Genomic DNA, 23,493 nt, shown 5'->3' on the forward strand with positions numbered 1-23,493 from the left:
TTCTTTAGCTAGATAAACAAAGGACACATACACATTTACTCTACAAAAACAAGCCCACATTATAGGGAACACTGCCACCTTTTGATATGGAGGGCGACTACAGGGTTTGATGGTGAAGTTCCTGCAGCAGGTGTGTGTCTCTTTCCTTCATTAAGCTGCCAGCGCCTGCAGGGAATCTAACACTCCTCCCACGTATCAGTGGACACACAGCGCACAAACACAAACAATCAGGCTGACTTTCAACTGTGACTTTCAGCAGAATGAGCCTCCTTCTCTTTCTCTCTCTTTCTCTCTCTCTCTCTGTCTCTCTTTCTCTCTCTCTCTCCATCTCTCTCACTCTCGCTCTCTCTCTCTCTCTCTCTCTGTCTCCCTTTCTCTCTCTCTCTCTCTCTCTCTCTCTCTCTCTGTCTCTCTCTCTCTCTCTCTCTCGCTCTCTGTCTCTCTCTCTCTCTCTCTGTCTCTGTCTCTCTCTCTCTCTCTGTCTCTCTCTCTCTCTCTCTCTCGCTCTCTGTCTCTCTCTCTCTCTCTCTGTCTCTGTCTCTCTCTCTCTCTCTGTCTCTCTCTCTCTCTCTCTCTCGCTCTCTGTCTCTCTCTCTCTCTCTCTGTCTCTGTCTCTCTCTCTCTCTCTCTCTCTCTCTCTCTGTCTCTCTCTCTCTCTCTCTCTCGCTCTCTGTCTCTCTCTCTCTCTCTCTGTCTCTGTCTCTCTCTCTCTCTCTGTCTCTGTCTCTCTCTCTCTTTCTCTTTCTCTCCCTTTTCTTTTGTCTCTCTTTCGGTCTCTTTCAACTTGAAAGGAGAATTTGCTTCTGGCACAGTTTAAATGAAACTTGCCCTCATACCGATGGATTCTAACCTTTAATATTCTGGCCCTTTGTTGGCAAGTGTGTATCCGACTTTCATCATGCAGTATGTATCATTATCGCCCTGCGGCCCCCTCCGTCTTCATATGAAATGTTTGTGTGATCAAACCAAAGCCTAAACCTTTGACTCATTACTGTAAATAAATAATGCTCCTGTAAATTCAATGTTTAGCCAAACTCATTAAATTGCCTTACCTGACGTCATACCTCTAGTATTGCCAACATACGACAGCATTCAGACTCCATCAGGCCTTGTAATTTGCTCGTGTGTTTACAACAAAATCCAGCCAATTACATTAAGTCAGAGCAGCTGAGTGCGTGACTGCAGACCTCGTCCTTCACCCTTCCCTCCCTGCAGGTCCGTGCACACTCTCCCAGCCCATTTTCCCGTGCGGAAAAGCCCTGTTGCCCCGTCTGCATTCCTTTCTAATTAGGCTAGCATCATCTGATTCCAATTACTCTAATTATAGCAGCCAGAGATGTGAGTGAGCGAGGGGGGGAGATGTAAGAGTAGGAGAGTAAAAACATGCCGAACCTTCACACTTAAGAGAGCAGGAATGTGAGTGTACACGGGCAGCCTTAGGTCAGCGCGAGAGAAACAACAACAACAGTAACCAACAACACAAAGCGCTCACACAACATCACAGCAACAGCTGCAAAGATTTGGGCAAACGCTCGCTGCGGTGGGTAATGGTGGGAACACATGATGGTGACAAAGCGTGTAATCACAGAACACACACTTAACAAGGTCAGGCTAATGGAAGGACACAGGGGCTGTTAATCACACACTATGACGTGATGAACACTAATCCCCTTGGTTTGTCTTGTAAAAAGGACATTGTATAACAAATCCCTTCTCCCCATCTGAAGTCATGTTTGACACCTGCAGGCCCCCGTAGCAATCTGTGATGTCTTTGTACAGGATGACATGGTTCATACACTGGAACACTGCTGGTGCCAGGGGTCACTGGGATTGTTTTCACAGCCGACTGGCCAGGAGGAAATACTAGGGTGGTGGGGTGCCCTATTTTTTTAAGACATGTTCGGGATAAAACCAAAAATCACTCTTTGCTTTTTCACTTTTACATATTTAAAATACATTTAAAATCATTGTTGTTAGACTAGCAGTTCAGTCGCTGCTCGCTGCTCGCTGCCTTCAATGCGACATATTGCACAGCCTGACTTCATATTTTCTCTTGTCTTAAATAGTGCAAAAGGGAGTTTTTTTTTAAAAAGGAATGCTCTAGAAAATTAACATTTTACAGTGAACTGCTCTTTTTGGAAGGCTTTCTGATGCCTGTTTCTCTACGATGCTGTTTTTCCCTCCAAAGTCATGACTCAGCACGCCACCAACAGAGACCTTCATCCAACACATGAACCGTCTTTTAATTGCATCTATGCATCTCCTACATCATGTTTACTTCAGACCAACACCACCATTAGAATAAGCATATACAACAGCGCACACCAACGCCACACATTGAGGGCCGTCGAGTTAGGATAAAAGTCTTATTTGACAGCTGTGGCATCAAAGTGTCTGCATCTTGTTAACGATGCAGACACTCTCAAATTAAGAGCTCATTAGATGCCATCCTGATAACACACTGATGAGCCACAGCAGTTTGTAGAAGGATTTATAAAGTAGTCTAGAGCTCCATGCTTTAGGTTGGTGTGTTCATTGTGCAGTCTTGTGAAATTGGTCTCTTCCTGGAGTGGTGTAGAGTTTTTAGTTAAAATTCAGATAAAAACCTCTTTGCAAGCCGATGCAAACAATGCAATCTTGACTACAGCAGTTGAATCCAGCATGATAAAGTACTCTTGAATGTCAAAGATAAATGGCACAGAGATTATGGAAAGACTAAAACCTACAGGGGCACACATGACACTTCATTATCAGGAGACGTAAAGCAGATGTTGACATCAGACGGTGTTTATTCAAAGTCACCTCGCGCTTCATTCCTTTCTCCTCCTGATCCATAAACGAGGATGGCCTCTGGGTAAGGTGACCCTTTTCCATCTTGCGAGGTGTTCATCCTTTTCTCCGTTTCCCTTTCTCTTTCCCTCCAGAGTCTAGAGTTCACCCACTCTGTCATGCTGTCATGTGGACACTGATGTCCCCAACTCTCCTGCCAAGACCCATGACATCTGTCTAGACGCTTAGCTCACAAACCAGGGACACCCCCACCCTGATTACACAGCAGCCATCTCTCATCCTTTCTTTTCACCCTGGCCTATTATTCCCCTCATACTCTTCACTTTCACTCTCCCACATTTCTCTTTGAGATGTGTCCATCGAGTTAAAGAGTGAGGCACGGCATCATCAAAGGCATGTAACAAGCACATACACATTTACCTAAGCAAGCAGCTCATACTCGAGTGGCGATGTATATGCATCTGCCTGTGTACTTAGATGATTGAAAGGTATGATATGTTTGAAGATTAGGGCTAATGATTCCTGACTACTACAGATTTGTTGCTAAGATTTTGGGAGTTTGCATGATTAAACTTATGATGGTTACTATATTTTCCAATGTAGTGATCACCATAAAAACTCACACATTCACAATTTCAGATTTTTTCCTTTTAACCTTGGGGTTGGGGTTTGGGTTTGGGTTAAACCCTTATCCTCAAAACATATTCTACATCCTGCATCCTGTGTTGTATCAAATACATCATGCTTACATGTAGCATTCATTTTCTCACAGCTGCTCACTGAAAAAAGTAAGCTAGTAAGATCCCGAAAGTAGTGTGCAGGATTTTTTTCTTTCAATGTAACAGCTGCTCAACCATAGATCTTAAAGAACACATGATTGTCAAAGCAACCCATTTTGCAGAGATTGCACCATATTTAAAGCATATAGAAGGCTTCAATATCCCAGCTGAGTGTGTGGAGCCATATGTTAAGAAAAGATCCTTTTGGAATTGTCTGTTTTAGGTGATAACAAGAAGACAGATGGTCCTTAGACTCAATAGATAACTTTATTTTGCATATATTGTTTATTCTTGGTTAATATTTTGCAACCAAAAAGCCTTAAAGGGTGCAAACTCTTTCATGTTTGCGACGTTAGTGTGTTCTCGTATCAGAGGGCGCATTGGACGGCAGTCACTGATTTAATGCATCAACTCAACATTTGTTCTAGATTACAAGTACCTCATGTCACCGCTGCACTTTGGGGTTAACAGGCCTCTTTACCTCATCCTATCTTTACCTGAGCATCAATAAAAGCACTTGGGTAGCTGTTATTGTTTTTACTACGTTTTTATTACTCCCCTCCTGGCTTTTCTTGCCTCTCCCTCTTTTGACACATTCCACAGTTTTACCAACTTCTTGGCAAAGGAGCAGACTTCACTTTTTTCCTTTTTTCTCTCGATTCCTTCCATTATTTCATCCCCTCCCTTCATCTATAGAAGGGAAATGCCCATATGTGTATTCACATATTTTAGTATATGGCATTGATAGACTCGATGAACTTGGTGGGACACCCAGGGTGTGTCTTTAGTTTGCTTCCCCTGAATCATTAGTGTCCATAACAAACACATTATCTCCAGCTGAACCACCCTTCTCTCAGGCCATTTAGTGTGGGAATTAGACTGTAACAGGCAGCCGTCCCGTCTAAATAGGTCATCTGCTGCTATTGACTCTCTCATTGAAATACACACCGAGGAGAGTGGGTTGGTGTTCGGAAAGTCAGTGTACTTGTTTTTGATGGGTCAAGAGAATCACTTAACAGCCTTTTTAATTGGATAATGGTTGCACGTTGGGCATGGCTATAGCTTTCATCTCCTACACAGGGCTTTGGTTAGTCACAGGCATTTCCCAAAACGGATTCTGTAGTGGAAGACAAAACATTTCCTGAGAGAGATTTTATTTTTTATTATATGGATCATTTTGACCCAAAAAAAAGGCAGACGAAAAAAAATTACAAAATATCCACTGAGAATGAGAATATCAGTAAATGTCAATAAACTTTTATGGCTGTATTATTATGTTTTAATTGTACTGTTTGTTATCAACAATTTATTGATTTGTATTGATTTTGCAGCAAAGACTATGTTTTAACTGGACAAAAGTCAGTTTGTGTGCTCAGATGATAAAGAATCCATGATTATGTGGGATGTTACAGGGATTGTGAATAACATTATACAGATGATACTGTTGTTTTTGCCTACAATTTTTTTTCCTTACTCACATTACTCACAACAAAAAATTGCTTAATTTTTCCTTGCACAATGCATCCCACTGTATAGCATGTATTTAACCACTTTGTGATGTGTATCACATTGCTTGATACTTGCCTATAAACAGCTCATTAAATACCACACACTACCAAAAACCTAATCACTGAATAATTAGCATCAGCATATTGAAAATGTATTTTTAAATAAATGATAGCTGACACCACATATGGACCACGCATTAACACTAATAACCCCACAGAAGCCTCAATATTGTCTACCTGCACTCAAACCATGAAGGTTAAAGACATTCTTTATTAATTCAAACATGTCATCTTTTTAAAATTCAGTCACACCCGTAATCTGTCAGGACCCCTGCATCATAATGGCAGTATTAATGTTGAAGTCCAGATGTAAATGTATGCATATTAACAAGGGCCCAGAGGCATCTGTCAACACAGGAGAAACAAAAGGGCCCCTGTGTAAAATGAAAGGATGTGACTATATGTGATTATGGGGGGGCTGTCAACACTGTCAGGTGTTCTTTTGTGTTCCAAAAACACTTTTTAGCATGTCTGCAAAAATACATGAACACATATGGTAAAAACTCACCTGATGTCAGTGTTGTTGGCATGTCATGGAGTCTTGCTTTTCAAAAACAGCAGTATGTAGTCTGGACTGGTATGTAAACATCACATTCAGACCAGTTTTGTGATCTGTCCTCCACCTCAGTCCAATAGCCTCCTAGTCAAATCAGAGCATTGTTACCAAAGAATTATTCAACACATCATTGCATGTGAAAAATTGCATATGCAGCCATCAGGGGAAGGGGAGATTTCAAAGAATGGATCTTTTTCTGAAGTATTTAAATCATGGCTTGATGAGCTTTTACTCAACTTGTGATTATTCATTGTTCATGTTTATTTATTTTCCTCACTTCCAATTTATTTTTTATTCAAAAGCTGTTTGGTTGCAGCTTTAAATAACCTGTGTTTTGTTCTGAAAGGGAGAACTAATACTGCATATCACTGTTGTGTAATTGAAAATCATTGCATCAGTTCCACCACTGAACCTGACTGATGTCACATAAATGTTGATTTGCTCTGAGTGGCTTTCACCGCACAACACTTCCATTATTGCTTTTTTATTACTTTTCTTGTTGCTGTTTTCCATTGAGAAATAATTCTTTAATATATATTTCAATATTTTCTCACCTCCGTCGCGTTGTTGTTTCTTTTGCACAGATGTGACGGAGCTAAGGCGGGGTATTTCTGCTGCAGTTAGACGTATGATGCTCAGCTCGCAGTATAGTTTTCACGTGGCAGCCTTAGTGTTCCCCGGTGAGTAGTGGCACATTAAGGAATAACAAATGAGTCCATGACCCAGGGTAGTTATTCAGGGTGTGTTTGTGGAGCAGGAAAACAGCGTATGCTATCTGCTTTGCGGTAGATTCATAAGTGAAAATTGCATTGTGTCTCCATTTGGAGAGCAGGTGATGGAGTGTGGAGTGTGGAGGGAAACAAAGAAATTGTCACTCTCCTGCTTTGTGATGATGCTGAAAAGCTCACACATCCTGCCTGTCATCTTAACACTAAATCTGGCTGTCAACATGCTTTATGTACCTCCTTTTTTAACTTGATGGAAAAAGAGACTGCTATTGTGTGCAAGTGCTCGTGTATTTCTGAGTGTTTTGAGCACTTGAAAAAGTCTCTGATGCATGCTAAAAGTGAATGTGACTTTCTCTGACCAGTCTAGTCTGCTGAACACATTTCTTCACACAAATACACACACACATGTGTTGGTGATTCATTCAGGGGGAGGAGCATATGGTTTCAGTCTTTTGAAGTCACTTAACATCCAGCGCCATGGCTCATTTGACCCATGCACCGTGGAGTTAACATGCGTGGCGGTTTTATGATGCGGTGAACCCCGTCGAGGGCAGCTCTGAGGATTGTATGTGGGGAACATGTGAGAGCAGAGTGCACTGAATGAGACGGGATACTGAAGTGAAGGAGAGCTTGTTGGAGACACACTGTGAAGCATATTATGCCATGTTGAGAACAAAAGGGGAGTTCATTCCCTGCATCAGATTTATTACCTGAGGATATTGTTTAATTTGAGTTTTTTAAACTGTAGAGTAAACACAGGGGCTTTGGTGGACTCCTGACACACCTGTACAAGACCGAGTGATCCTGCAACTGATGGCATTTCAGCTCAGCCTCCTGCTTTTATGTCAATACCATTTGTATTGTCTCAACACTTGACATTTCAACCATTTATCTGCTTCTACTTTAGCCATTAGTTTGGCAAAAAACCAACCTCCAATGTTGAAAATGAAGGCAATTCAGAATGCAAAAAAACTGCAGTTCAAGTGTCTGCTTGATACTGGCTGCAAAAAGCCAAGGAATCCCTATTCAACCCCATGTTAAAATGTCCAGCAGAAATAACATATTTTAGAGCCTGGTACAAAAAACTGTTTTGGTCTCTATAGCTTATTTCTTCATTGGTTAAACTGTAAGGGACGTGGCTGAGTTAACTGACAGATGGGCACATTGTTGCTGTTTTCCAGGAGGATAAAGGCCTGCCTCAGCTCCACCTCTTTGCCTGTTACATTAATCAAAAGTTATTGTAGAGTTAGCATTTCCAATATGGCAACCGCTTTCATTGTGCTTCATAATGCCTCTTCAGAAACCACTGAGTGACGTCACTGACACCACAACAGAAGATTTTCACCTCATACTTTAAAGCATTTAATTCCAAAAAGCCATCGTTGATAAAAAACGCTAAATATTGAGTCCAAGTAACTCTTCAACTATGTGGATCTGATTGGACAAGAAAAAGAAAAACGAGAGGTTCCTAAAAACTAGCAAACATAAAGACTTTATTATGTTAAATGAGAAACTTTCAAAATAGATTCAAGAGAAAAGAGGGAGAGCTTTTGAACTCATAACTTTTTCTCCATCAGCCCACAGAGATTTACCTTTGGGTCAGAAGTGGAAATCACACGGCTCACCACTGTTTCCCTTTGACACCCCCTCCTTCTCTGAAACCAAAAACCCTCACCAGCATCCACGTCCACATGATGTCAGCCAGGAGGAATTCAATCTCAGAAATTATGTCATGAATGATGCATAAGACGGAAAAATGCATTTACCCCAGCTATAACACAATGAGCTGTTGTTGCAAACCCCCTAATGGAAAAATGTGAAGGTTACAGCGATGAAAATGTATTATGAAACCGGAAAGACATTTGTGAATGTTGTCTACTCTTGAGCTAAGGGGGCACACCTGAGGACATAACCAGAGCTTACGAGGAAATTCCTCAATATTTCAACAAAGGCAAGAAGAATTTGTGTTGAAGTCCTCGGGGAGCTTAGCTCGGTGTATCCTTGCCCTCTTATACTACGCATGCATGAGGTTTGTCTCCTTTTGCTGGAGCACAGGGGTAAGGCGGGTGTGCCCGTCTTCCATGTTAATAATGAATTTTTGATATGAGCTCCACATGAAATTTTAATCTCTGGAATATTAGCTCACCGAGGGAGATAAAAAAAAATCAAATCAGGGGTCGTGATTAAGCGGGTGAAGCGCACATCGACCCATTTAAATTCACATTAACCCGGCATCAAAATGTATGAGCCACGACATTGATGGCAGACATAATTTAGTGGTATTATGTCTGTTTGGCAAAGTCCAGGTGTGAGACCTACATCTTACATCTGTAAAAGAGGGAAATAACGATTGATATGGTCAATCTACATCCTGGATGCTAAGAATCATTAAAGTTTATTCAATATTCTCCTTTATTTTCTTTATAAATGTCTTTTAAAAAACAACCATTAAAGAATGTCTCCTATTAACATGTGCTGCCTGTGAAGCCCAGGCCTAATGTAGCTTATTATTCTGCCTAACACCTTTATTGTTCAAAACGATTATGCACTGTTGCACTTGGTGACATTTGTAACTCATTACAATGAACATGAGTACTTGAGTTCATTTGGAGTCAATTCCACATCCATCATTCACCTGCTCTAAAGCCTCACTACTAGAACAACAATAGACTGGAAATAATAATGGACGAAGCCTGAGTGAAGTCACCAAATGGTGTCTGAAGGGGGTTTTGGAATCTGGCCGATGGCAGTCGCCATGCTGGAAATGCCTAACAACCTAAGAAAAAGCAAAGAGCTGGAGATGATGCCTCTTGGCAAACAGCTACAGCATGGCCACCCGTCAGTCAAGGCAGCAACACGCTGAATTATGAATATCCTTCATTAAATCTGAACGGATGAGGTAAAACATTCACATGCCAGTGTATGCAGATAGACACACTTACTAATCAGACCCAATGTAAATGATGTACAAGCTGTTAAAAAACATGCTCCTTTCTTTTTAATATGGGGTGGTTATGTGACGTCCGGGTCTTTTGGAGCCTGTCTGAAGCGGACACTCAATCACATCAAAATACCATTAAGAATCTGACCTTCAGTCTCCTCTGTTAAAACAAGATTTCTCCATCTCCCTGAGATTTACATACAACATCACAGTTAAATTACACATGAAAAGGACACTCACCATGCCGTATGCTGGATGAATATTTCACCAGCTTTACCAGCAGCGAGCTGCCAAGCTGGGAGAGTTGGTAAAACAAAGCCCCACCGCTGTGTTAGCATACTCAAAGGCTCAATAATGTATCACCCACTTTTGTTCCTCACACAGCATCTATCATCCCAGCATAATATAGAGCAGCCAGAAAGCCATTTTCCATAAGTAGTAATAGGACAAAGATTGACAGTGTGTGCACGGCTATGAGTGTGTGCATGTATGGGATGTGGTGCTGTGCAGGAGCCCGGTGTGTGTAATTATGGGAGTGAATGAGTGTAGATCTTAAAACCAAACTAAACACCTCAGTGCCTCTGGGCTGCTAGGACACACTCAGTTGTCATTGGTCTGGATTGCACTCCTGGGAAGAATTCTGCAGCTGAATAATTTGATGTATTAAGCTGTGCTCTGCAGCAACGTATGGTAATTTGTAAGATTTTATTTAATCAGGTAACATTGTATTCCAGCCAATTGGAGCACTGCTTGAGCAAGGTGAGCCTCTAATCTTTGGTTCCCGAGCTTCATAGTCGGCTCTTTTTATCTCTGTATCTTATGAAAAATCAGTTTTTTAATAAAACTTTGTGCCCTGTGACAAGTTTGAATTACTTTCGGGAGTGAAGATGAGAGGTTAATTAATGGGCGTCAGCGACCACCGGTTGGTGGGTGGATGATCTTGCAGCAGCCGTTGAGAAACTACTCTCTGTGAAGGAAAACTGATTCTTACTTGTGAATGTGTTTTTGTATCAGGTATGACTGTAAGAACTGTTTCATAAGGTATGCTTCCAATGAAGAAACACTGGTGGTAGCTCGGCCATTGATCACAGCTTCTGTTTAAAAATAGGTTTCTGTCAAACAAGGCCATCAAGTCTGCTCCACTACCAGCCTCACGCTACCTCCTATAACTGTAATGCAATGAGTTTTACGCTAAACATTTTGTATCAGGGAAGAAATAAAGTCAATGCATGCATCTTTTCCAGCCACCTGTTTAAAAAAGCCATAATACTGCTCAATAAAGTAATGCAATATTGCAAAAATAATGTTTTAGCAGGAGGCAGCACACCTGGCACTTTTTGTCTTTAACAAAAGAGATGCAACAATGTCTGGGGGTGGAGCAATTCTTTCAATACAAATAACAATTTGCAAAGCCTACTTGTGCTTCTTTGAAGAGGTTTCAAATCATGTAGCCACCCTCATTTTAATACCTACTTCTGCCAAAACTAGCCCCCCCCCCAATAAAGAAGTGTTGGTTTAAGGTCACCAATTATTCGAAATACACTTTCATGTGTAACGGTCTGCAAACCCCCCAATTATTAAGTTTTTATTATAAAATTATATAATTATAAAAGTCCATCTTCTCTTTTGCCACTCCCTCAGCTAGGTGTTTGAGTCTGCCTTCTCACTGTAAAAAATTAGGCATGGTGCAAGAAGGCCCAAGCCACCCAAGCCCTTCTAGAGGGGGTGTGTTCAGACACAGCTCATTTACATTTAAAGCTTCAGACACAGAAACAGCCTTTTCTGAGAGGGGTTTATAGGCATGATAAAATACAGAATACACGTTTTGGTGACCACTGAGACTTATTTAAACCTCTTGAAAAGGAGTATAATATGTGACCTTTATGTTACATAGATTTGATTATATCACCTTATGTTGGAAGCTACAATTACAAAGTGGTGATGTTCAAAAGAGTGCATCAGAGATACACATATTCTATCACTCATCATCCTCTCACATCCTCATGAATATACCCATAAGGAAGTTTTGATGAAAACGTGCCCTTTTTAGCTCTTGTGCCAAAATTACATAAATGATCTTATCATCGGAATATTATTCAAGCTCTCTTTATAATCGCTCTCAAACCTACAGATGTACACACCAAATTGTTTAAAGCACTACCGCCCACAATGATGACTCAAATAATGAATCAGAGGAGAGATATTATTCACAACAAAAAAGCGGTTTAATTCACTTCCTTAAAGACTGACGGCTGTGTGCTGCCTACATGCTATGCTGCATCCTTAACTTAAAGCCCTGTTAATACCAGTTTAATACAGCGCTGTTAATGACATGTTTAAGTGACAGGTGTTTAAGGCTGTTTGTTCGGACGTTAAAACAGTAATTGGATTGAAAATAGCCGCCCACATCCTTCTCTTCGCAGCCCTTTCTTTCCAGCAGAAGGTTTGAATCAAGAATGTAGATTTGGTCAGGACCCCCTGTGAGTGGCAGAAGGACCTCGCACATCATCAGCTTATGCTATCATTGTTTTTTTTTTTTTTTGCAATGCTCTGACACGCTGTTCTGTAACTAAGTACATCTCGGTGGTGGATGTTCATGCATAGGTTGGGTCATAATGTGTGTAAAATGAGAGAGGCTCTTTGAACCTATTTTTGTTCTTGTGCTGACAAATACCTCTACTAATTTGGGGTGTGTAAATCAAATTCCTCAACCAAACCCTGACTTAAACTATGAAACCTTGCGTACACTCAAGTTTGAAGTCTCGGCTCTTCTAAAGTTATCAGACATTCTTTTAAAAAGTTAAAAGGAAGAACATTTCCACTGTCACTTTCTTGAGCTTAGCTTCCACTCTTTTCTTTTTCATAGAAGACATTGTGTCTGCAGCAGTTTAAACAAAAGCTGGAGGTGAGCAGAGTATGCTTACCCATGTTCAAGCAACAACAACAAAATACACTACCCACCAACAGGCTGGTGCTGCAATTTTTGTTGTGTGATATGTGGTTAAATCTATGCAAATGGAGGGAAAGATTTCCAGAGTTTATCATTGCTACAGATGTCATTTTTATTGTGATTCCCTATCAAGATGGTTTTATCAGCCAGCTTTCAAAGTCAACTCTAGGATCTGGATGTGGTTTGAAGTAGAGTGTCACAGAGGGGCTTGATAACAGACAGAATGGCAGAGTATCGAGAAAGCGTTTGAGGACCGCCTCTACAAAGAGAAAAGTAAAGTGATCGTGCCATCCGCTCATCATTGGCAACAGAAAGTGTTGAGAAGCTCTCATCAAAGGGAAGTAAGCTCGCCCGCCTGACTTCTCCTGCTGTTGTCTGACCAGCTGACTCGCCGGCTGACAGAATGATAGCTTCTTTGTAGTGCTACCTTTTTGTCTCTGAATTTCTCTGGCTCCTCACAAATTAAACTGGAGTGTTTGAAGTGAGTTGATGCGCTCATATGCTTCTCCCTAAATCCCCTTACGCCCTTCCTTCCACTTGGTTGGCGTGCTTGTCTTTTTTGAATGCCTTTTTGCAGACTCAGGCTCCCACAGCACGATCTGAGCACAGCCTACATACAATAGCAAAGAAGCAGCAGCTCCCTCTGGCATCTGCAAACATGTCAGCAACGCATCCTCACAGCAGCAACATTGCGAGTACTGCTTCCTTGCAGTTTTCTGTGACAAGACAACACACAACCCCATTGTCTTTTGATTTAATTGTTCTGCTTCAGGCTGCTGGTTAGCACACAACAGGCCAGAGAGGCATACCTAAGGGGGAATGAAATGTGTGGTGCAGAAACAAACAAAAAAATGCTCCACATCCTGCACACACTGGTTAGTAGTATGTACCAGTTTTTAAAGGAGCATGTGAGAACTCCTCAAGAGCCGATTACAATGGATGAAGCAGAGTAGTAAGACAAAGGGAGAGAAACCCATCTTTCCAGCAAAAAGTACTTTTACTACCAGGAAGGATGAGGAAGGAATTTCCAGGAAGTTCTAAGGAACTGTGAAAATATGTCAAACTAGTCTGGTAAATGGACTTGAGCTTATATAGCACTTTTCTAGTCTTCCAACTACTCAAAGCGCTTTTACACCCCATGTCACACCCACACATTCACACCCTTTCACACACTGATGGTAGTGATGATAGTATCATCCATCAGAAGTAACTAATGCCATTCATACACCACCACCGAAGCAGCGGGAGCAATTCCGGGTTAAGTGTATTGCCCAAGGACACATCAGACATGTTGCCCAGCTGGGCATCGAACCCTCGACCTTCCAGTTGAGAGGCAACGACTCTACCAACTGAGCCACAGCCGTCTGCTGTTGTGTGGTCAGCCCAATCCTGCTATATACAACCAATCAGCAGTGTTTGTTGCTGCAAGGCCTACCCCCAAAGTCCTTTATCTTCTGAAAGTATTAACCTGGAAACTAGCTCTTCTGGGTGCAAAATGAAGTCCTTGGTAGTGTCTCACACATGCACAAAATTCCTGAAATCTCCATAAAATTGATAACGTGAATATGTCAAAAGACACAAGGCTTTGATTTAAAGTTGTCATCATCGTTTCAGACAATGTTGCCTCATTCACCATTTCTGTTCTTTTAACATCTTGTCCTGCCTCCTGGGACCCGCGCCCTCCTGTCCAATAGGGAACATCTCTCTGTAAGTGGCATATTTTAGCAGGCAAAGTCAGGAAGAATTCAGCGGCAGCCTGCCTGACAGTTTCTACACATTTCCAGAGCTACCTCCAAAAGTTCTGAGTCCTTAAGGAAAAGTTCTCGCTGTGGAGACACGGCTATAGTTTGAGAAATGGAAGGGAGACAGCTGGAGTATGCTGAAGTCGAGGGGTTGGTAAAAAAGATGAGAAAGAGAGGCTATGGAGAGGTCAGCGGTGTGAAAGAGAGGATAAAAGAAGAAACAGGAATATAGTATGAGAGAGATGTTGACAAGGCAAAGAGGGAGCAGCCCCCAGCCTCAACATGGCGTCAGATGCAATGCCCGCAGTCAAGACATACATTTATCTGTCTCACTTTTATCTCCTAAATGGATCCAGCCCTGAGAGCCCCATAGGCGGAACGTGAGGCTTCTAACGTTTGAAGTCTCTTTTTTCCCCTCCAGCATCGTCGAAAGGCAACAAGGGCTTCCTTTAATGCCTTCTATCGGCCTGTCATGTCAGCTGTCTCTCTCTCCAGCTTCCTCTTTCTTACCTTTTCACCTCTCGCACCATGATCTATAACTCCTATTTCCTCTGCTTTTTTTTAATCCTCATCTTCTTCTTCTTCTAATGCCCTCCTTCCTCCTCCCGTGTAGCATGCTAATGTTCTCAGAAATTACAGTGAGGTAAACAGAGCAGGGTGTCCAAATGAAATAACAGCCACAGGGCTGTCAGCTACAGCGAGGGGGCCATCCGTCAGTGAGGAAATGACACGTCTGCCACCTCCACTCCCCCTCCTCCCCTCCTGTCACACACACACACACACACACACACACACACACACACACACACACACACACACACACACAGTCAGATTCCTCCTGTCCTCCTTTTTGGCAAGGTGAAGGAATTATGCTCATCAAAGGCCCAGCGCAGCCTGGAGCCTTTCCATTAGCCTGGTACAACACTGGTCAATGGCAGGGACACACACACACTTCTGGGAAACATACACACATTAAGGGAAAACGACACACACACACACGCTTAGAATTACAGTATTTGATGGAACAAGCACACACACATAATTACTCGTAGATAGGATATATGCACAGGTTCACACAGACCTCAATTACCATTTCATTCATAGCCTGACAGTGGAGCGTGTGCCAAGGATGACTTTAAAGGAAATGAAATCTCCTCGTGGAACGGGCCCGCCTGTCTCACCTCCCGTCAAAACGCTCCCGTTTTCCACTCCTCCCCGTGTAACCTTCTCCTGTGGGTATTTAGGGGCTTTGTGGCGCGGAACATCCAAAAAAAAGAGTAGAACTCAGCGAGGCGGTCGTGCGTATAGATGAGGCCTCCCAGTGATAATCCCAGAGCAAATGAAGCCCCCCCACACACACACACACACACACACACACACACACACACACACACACACACACACACACAAATTACAGCTTCACGTTCCGACACACTCCTTTCACCACGTGTATCGTCACATGCTCTCTTTCACAAACTCTGGCATTATTGGCTTAGCCCTGTGAATGAGTGATCCAGACCCTCCTGTCTGCATTTGAAGACCAAACCTATTTGACAAAATCCTGAAAAAAATATCGGCTCACTTTACGAGAGAAACTCAAAGAATCAGAATCAGAATCAGAATCAGGGTTTATTTACACATACAAAGAATTTGACTTGGTGTATTGGTGCTAAACAATTAACAAGAAAATAAAGCAGAACTAGCAACAACTTAAATAATACAGTAGAAGAAGATATTACAAAATATAAAAAAGAATTAAAAAACTTAAAATATGAAGATAAAAACACAAAATGTACAAAAGGTGCAATGTAGGAGCTGTGCAGTGGACTATGAGAAAAAAGGAACGCACAGCTGCTCTGCTGCACACACCAAAGGGACTTAGCAGGAGAGTGACACGTGTACAGTAGATTTTTACGGGCAGATTTAATTTAGCCTCATTCTCTGCCAAATTCTGTGTTATACAAACGCCTGTGAGCCCTTTTCCCACTCGCTCTGAAGCGTGTAAATGTGACAAACCTGCAGAAGAAGGAGGAGTCAGAAGTTCGGTAATTGAGCTGCGTTTTTTTTTCTCTCTCCCGCTTTCTGTGTCGGGCACCAGCTTTCTCCCAAAGGCTTTAATCAGATCAAACATGTCCTGTCAGATAAGACGGCTAATTAATCAGGGGAAGGACCCGTCTTCTCCTCAGACAGACGGAGAGATGAAGGCAGGTGGAGGCACTTCCTCTCCTCCTCCTCCTTAACCTCTTCCTGCACCTTCAAAGAGAAAGCAAAACAAGACGGAGAGAAGACAGCGTTGCCTGTGGCGAGCCGCAGAGAGTCTGTAAAGATTCTCAAAGACGGTGTTTACATGCAGGCTTCTGCAGCTGAAGTATTTCTGCAACCCCCCTCTGAGAAGATGACAGAGTTCTGGAGTGAAGTTGCTGTTAACAGCTCCGCATATATGCCTGTGAAATAAATCACTGAAGATTCACTTTAAAAAAAAAAAATCTTTTATAGGCGTTTATTTGAGGCCAAATCAAGTGAAGTCAAAGTGAAGTGGTGATATTCACAGATCACACGGCTCTCTGTGGTTAAGGAAGTAAATCTTCAACTTGCCCTTTTCCTCTCCTTGTCTCGTCTTGATGCCAGTTTTTTTTAAGGTTTATTAGACTGGACTTCACAAATTCAACCAAAACACTCATGGACTAATGACACTCACATTTTCCTTTTCATTCATATGAAGGCATAAACTGTGTTTTTATCTTGCTAGATTGCTCTTGATATCCTGGATAGATTCTGTAGCCTTTCTAATAATTTAAATGATCATCACAGAGATCATTGCCTTTCAAAGGCCCTTTACTGCATTATTGATCTAAACTGGATAGAAAATACCAATCTTACGAGGAGCTTTGATTTAAATGTGAGAAGAGAATGTACAGATTGCCTTAAATACATAAATAAGTATGTTTTAATGCATAATTTAGAGTTTCAAAGTAAGCCAGTCATGCGTTGTGAACATCATATTCAGAAGTCAGAAACTCACCCCCAATTGTGATGTAAAAAGGTAAAGGGTTAATCTTCTTAGCGTCTCCATAGGGTTGGGACAAAATATGAATATGGCATTATGTCATTGTCTTGTCCCGTGATTGTCCAGTCTTGATATTTCAACCCAAAAATTGCACTTTAAACAGATTTTTCTTCAAATGACTCCCAAAGTCACCTCATCATGACCCTTCACGGTGGGGTTGATGACAATGACTGAGGGTACCGTGAACAGACTAGATTGGCCAAGGATGAAGTCAGCAGATATCGGGACATGACTGGTCTTGCAAATCTATCAATTACTGCAGAAACGCTGTATACTGATATCATTGTTGTCCCAGACCACTAACTGCATGTCGTATCTTAAGTAAATCTGTGATTCCCACCTTTCATCTCCATCAGTGTTTACTCAGAAAACCCCTGCAGTATCTAATGTGTACTACATACAATTAAGAGCTGAATTGGCTGTAAATGAAAATGAAACAATATTAGTTTGATCATCACACTTGACTAAGGTTTGTTGTGCTTGGTGCTGTTGTATGAGCGGTTTGGAGATGTGGCTGCTGGATGGAGGGAAGATTTGATGAATGAGAGATGGATACAGATCTGAATTTGGCTGGCTTCCTGATTGGATAGTTTACCTTCTACCTGAGTGGGAGGATGGATTGATTGCAACATAAAAACTTTGGGGGAAAGCAATTCTAATATGCATCATAAACGAAACATAATTAGAGATAAGGATGACATAATGTACCTTCCTGTGTGATTTAAAGCCTGACTGATTTGTGGCATAGATGGATTGAGCGCTGGCTGCCTGGTTCAGTGACTGATTGACTGCCGGGGCTGGTGCTGCTGATTCCAGCTGTTCTCCTGTGGAACCCTCAGGGCCCTCTGCTACCTCAGGCTCAACCCACCACCAGCTGTGCAGCTTCACCTAGCTAGCAGCAGCCTCTGGGCACTACAGAGGAAAACGCTGTTCTACAATACACACTACACAGCCTCTCTCTTTCTTGATCTTTAATCTTAACACTTAAAATCGAGGAAAAAGAAACGCCCAGAGGACTCCGTACAAGCTTTTTTAAAATATGTACAGCATGCAGAATGTGAATGCATACTTGTATCGTCATAATACTTTCCGCTCATGCAAATCCATAATGTAGCCTTCACCCTGCCTCTCACGCACCCTGAGGCACAGTGAACTATCGATGCATCCTTATTGCATGTGAGCGTACGAGTGTGTGAGTCACTGGGGCCAAACGTCATGCGAGTTCAGTCGGGAGTTTGGTCCCACAGTTTAGCAGTAATGCGACGCGTGTTTCATGCTGATGTATAATTTATCATCCCTTACACTGGTGATGCATTCTCATCTTTTCTTCTCCCTCTTTCTCACTCCACAGCAACAAGAGCAGGACCCCACCAACCTGTACATCTCCAACCTGCCGGTGTCTATGGACGAGCAGGAGCTGGAGAACATGCTGAAGCCTCTGGGTCACGTGATCTCCACGCGGATACTGAGGGATGCCAACGGGGTCAGCAGAGGAGTCGGCTTTGCGAGGTACGCAGTAATAATGAAGACAGTATCAGCATGACAAGCTCTCGATAAGAGGGGCTCACTATAAAGTATGATAATGTATTGTAAGTAATTGACTGCATGAACTGTTCCCTTTGGTCAAATCTTACTTCCATAGTCGATCTAATAGTTGTAGTTTTTCATGTTAAGCACACTTGACTGAAGCCATATGAGTCAACTGAGATTGGATGACATAATCAAGATACTTTGTCACGACGCTATATTATTTCAATTTTAAATGCTGAATATTGCAATAACATATTTCTCTAAATGATGTTCCTAAAGTGAATGTTTCACAACATCGGGTTTTTGGTATAAGAGAAAGTGAATGGTCAAGTGAAGAGAGCCAGACGGTATTTTAAAAAATGTCAAAAAGTGAAACTACCTGCGGATCAAATTTTAATTCCATACTCAACTTGCATACAATGTTTGTTATTTTTGATCTGTGCACAAGTGAAAAAGCACACCTGAATGCAGCCTTGTGTATTAGGGGTCAACCGAAACCTGATCATAATAATAAGAAAGATAATAATGTTATTTTAAACATTTGTAGGTGTGCTGAGGATCGGAATACTATATTTATAACCTTTTTTTTTTCAGCAGATTATGCCCCCGAAGGAAACATTTCCCAACATCTGTATCTCTTACTTCATCTTTATTGCTCCAACTTAGGAATGATGAAACAGGTAGAGTTGTTGGTACATCGAAAATTGCAACAAAAATTAAAATGAATTACCCTATTTACTAAATAAATAATCAATTACTCAATCTTTACTTGTATGGTGCCAGTTCACACCAAATGTAATCTCAAGACACTCTACAAAAAGAGCATTTTAAAGACCTTACTCTTTGTTATATTATATACAAAGACCCAACATGAATCCATCGTGAGCACAGCACTTCCTATAAACGGGCAGAAACATGACGTCCTCATCTTTCTATAAGGCCAACTGTCTACAGATCCCTGCTGACCTCAGTGCTGAAGAAACATCAGCGTAGTGGATTGAAATGCACTTTTTAAATCATTCCTGTACCATAAAGTTGAGGGTTTTTTTTTAGTATTACTCTCAAAGTTTCTATACTTTGATATTTAAAGTTTGTGATTTTGTGTTGACACAAAATTCCCCAAAAAGTATTGTGATACTATGATGCAAGGAGGAATTGCCCCGATGCTTAATGTACACAAGCATGTTCTGGCATATTTGACACTGATTCCTTTGTACACCACACATCCAAATTCAAAGACACTTGAAGGATGAATCCTGCCTCCAGGTTGCTGCAACTTTGTGAGGTTATTTGTTTGTTTGGCAGTATGTGTGTGACAGTGGATGCTGCTGTCACATTCACAGACACCAGCAATTACCCGCTTGTCCTTACAGAATATCCAGGGCTGCTATATTTCCACCAGCAAGCCTACCACTGAGCAGTTTATTTCTTTTTCGACTTATAAAAGTTTCCACTTCAGCTTGTTAATCCCCCAAAGTCATAAAGCGCTCTGTCCTTGTCCTCTGCAGCCGCCACCAGGCTCTCATTCCTCTGCACACATGCCTCCCTTGTTTACCCAGAGGAGGCCACTGACGGCCACACAACCGCCATCTTGCAGGGATTTTTCTTAATCACCCACTCTGGCTGAACTCCTCTCCTATTCCCCGCTCTATTACCAAGGGTTACAGCAGGACAGACGAGGGAAAACACACACACACACACACACACACACACACACACACACACACACACACACACACACACACACACACACACACACACACACACACACACACACACACGCACACACACACACACAGAACACCAACTTTCACACGTACACACACAGACAGGTAGGCAGCCTCCTGCGGACCAACAAGCAGAGCACAGCAACAACCTGCCACAAGCCACCTGTTCAAGTAGCCCTCGGTGGGAGGAGAAAGAGGCGTGATGGAAAGGGCGAGTGAGACGGTGGGGGCAGGAGAGATAGAGGGACAGGAGTGTGAAACAATGGCAAGGTATAAAAGAACTAATCATAGAGGTTATTAGAGAAAGAAGGAGAAGGTGATGGGAAGGAGGACGCAGAGGGAGACGAGATTGAGGAGCAGAAAGTGAAACAAGGGAGGGAGAAAAGAATGAAGGGTGATGTTTTGGTTAGGTCAAAAGAAAAAAAAATACAAAATAAAGCGATAAAGAACATTGTGGGCGTTATAGAGTAAAACTGAAGAAGGAGAAGAAAAAAGACAATTTTAAGACAAAAAAAAGAAATCCTGGCGGTTTAATGGCGCTGCTGTCAGCAGCCGTGTCAACAGACGGATGGACAGACAGCTGTGGAGGGCCGGGCCATGAGGGGCATTAGAGAGAGTAAACTGAGCTAAGTGTTTGTGGGCCGATCCATTACTGTTATCAGAGCCCATTACTCCAGCCCCAGTACTAATCATTGCAGACAGCAGCACCTGATGCCATTAACCAGCAGCACACAGAGAGCCTGCCTCGCTTCCCTTTACCTTCCCCGGCTGCCTCCGCCAGCGACCAACAACACAGTCTGGCTGGCCCGTTTGTTTTTCCTGTTTCCCTCTAACAGCCCAGTCTGCCTTATTTACTCCTCGTCTACCCACCTGTTTTCTGTCTACCTATACCTGCTGGAATAATTGAAAGAGTTGAGGAGGAGGTGAGCAATGAACATCCAGAGGGGGGTGTGAGGACGATGGGTAAAGAATGCCTGGGAATAGTGCTGGATGCTAAACATCAACACTTTTAAGAAAGACATCACAAGTGATTAAAATACATATTTTTAAAACATAAAACACAAACACACGTATCATTATTTCACAAGCATTTAGTTGAGCGTACACTGTGCACAGGGCTGTTCGAGGGGATATGTAAGCAGATGGATTAGAAGATAATTATCATCTCATGTAATCATGAACTCTATTTATATTGACTTTACTGCAGGGTGCTTTCATCAAGTATATAGCAGAGTGCTAATATAATAAAAGCAGGTTATGATAAGTCCACTTACAGGTTTTATGTAGAAATGTGGAATCTGTACACTGGGGTCCGGGTTTTCAGGATGGGAAGTGTTCTGGTTTCACTTTGTAGTACATTTTTCGTCCGTATGTGCTACAAACTTTAAGTCTCAATCAAGGGCTCAGAGTTGAAGGGATTGAAGGATTCCTTTAACATGCACCCCTTTACTGCCTTGTCTTTTTTTAATGGATCAAAAGTCACTGAATAAGGGGCGCTGGTGTGCCGAATGGTTAGGACACGTTTCATGTACTGAGGCTGTAGTCAGAATCAGAATCAGAATCAGAATCAGAATCAGGTTTTACTGCCAAGTACATTTACACATACAAGGAATTTGACTTGGTGTATTGGTGCTAAACAATTAACAAGGAAATAAAGCAGAACTAGCAACAACTTAAATAATACAGTAGAAGAAGATATTACAATATATAAAATAGAATTTAAAAATGTAGAATATAAAATAAAAAACACAAAATGTACAAAAGGTGCAATGTAGGAGCTGTGCAGTGGACTATGAGAAAAAATCTTAATGTGTGTAACTACTCACAGAGTGCATGTATGGAAGATACATTTTTAAAGTCCAGTGGGCCTGGATGTCTAGTCCTGCAAGGACCGGCTTTGTTTGAGTCCAATCTGTGGCTCCTCTCCTGAATTTAATTCCTCTCTCTCTCTCTCTTTCTCTCTCTGCTTGTGTTAGATATCTAACATCTAAAAAGGCTGATTTCCTTAATTATCTAAGGATTAACATGACATTTTGATTCTTGAAAAAGCTGTTTCCAGGTGTCATACATACATTCTTTGAGTCCACGACGTCAGTGGCAGTGTTTTTGCTCATGTCATTTCCAGTTGCTGAGTGCCACTGATGTGTTAAAGGCCAGTTGCCATGATTTGTGATCAGCTCGGTCCCACTGGCTGGTTAATAGTCTTCCCAAACTCAGCGGGAATGGAGAGAAAAGACAGAGAGAGAGATGGGGAAAAAGGAGTGCACTCAGGGTCAGTGAGAGATGGATGGCGCGAGGATGTGTGAAAGATTACATATTCTAAATAGAGAAGTAGGCAGAGGAAAAAAGGGAGAAAGATGTGAATGTGGACGTAACAGAGAAACAAAAAGGAAAAGGAGGGCACGGCGGAACGTGAGAGAGATGGGGCGCGAGAGAGCTGGGGGGGTAACGTTGAAAGATGGAGGAAATAACCAAGGTTGAAAGACAGGGAGGAATGAGAGAGATGTCAAAAAGAAGAGGTGCAGACGGGCCGGGAGTAAGATGGATAGGACGGAGAGAGCGATAAAGAAGCTGTGGTGAAAAAAAAAGAAGGATGAAGGTGGAGATGGGAGAGGGATGAGAGACAGAGGACAGAGAAGTTAGAGGCTGACTGGGTGATATGAGTATTCTCAATGGAGGGGGCGAATAGAGCATGGGAATCTGGAATGAACTGAATTTTACATTTTTTTAAAATGAAGCATATTACCATGAGCACAGACACAGCAATAACACAAGCATGCTGAAAAACTCATTTTAACACGTCTTTGTAAATATTCACTATAGAATCTGCTTGCTAACATGTGAACAAGAGGTGGCCTAATACAACAGTCGAACGCAGTGTACAGTATGCACTGCACACTGCGTTCAACAATAGCATGTACTGTAGTATGACTGCCAGTCAGTGGTTGTTTTTGCAGTATGTCAGGCCCGGAAATCATCTAGATAGTTTTGGAGTGCTCTCGCATTTTGGCCAAATCATTATGTACTACTAGTATACATAGCAGCCTTTGACTTGCCCTTAAGTGCCACCAGTAGATTGAGATTTTTCACTGAAACATCTTGATAATTGAGTTGG

General features: G+C 42.0%; 1 protein-coding gene across 1 annotated transcript in view; it reads left to right on the forward strand.

Annotated features, from left to right (window-relative positions):
- Positions 1–23,493, forward strand: part of rbms3 (RNA binding motif, single stranded interacting protein) — a 306,064-nt gene that overhangs the window by 194,287 nt on the left and 88,284 nt on the right. Inside the window, exon 7 of the mRNA XM_020640216.3 lies at positions 18,473–18,630. Coding sequence (XP_020495872.1) covers positions 18,473–18,630 — 158 coding nt within the window. The remainder of the gene's footprint in view (positions 1–18,472; positions 18,631–23,493) is intronic.

This window comes from Labrus bergylta, chromosome 19, assembly GCF_963930695.1.
Source record: "Labrus bergylta chromosome 19, fLabBer1.1, whole genome shotgun sequence".
Classification (NCBI taxonomy): domain Eukaryota; kingdom Metazoa; phylum Chordata; class Actinopteri; order Labriformes; family Labridae; genus Labrus; species Labrus bergylta.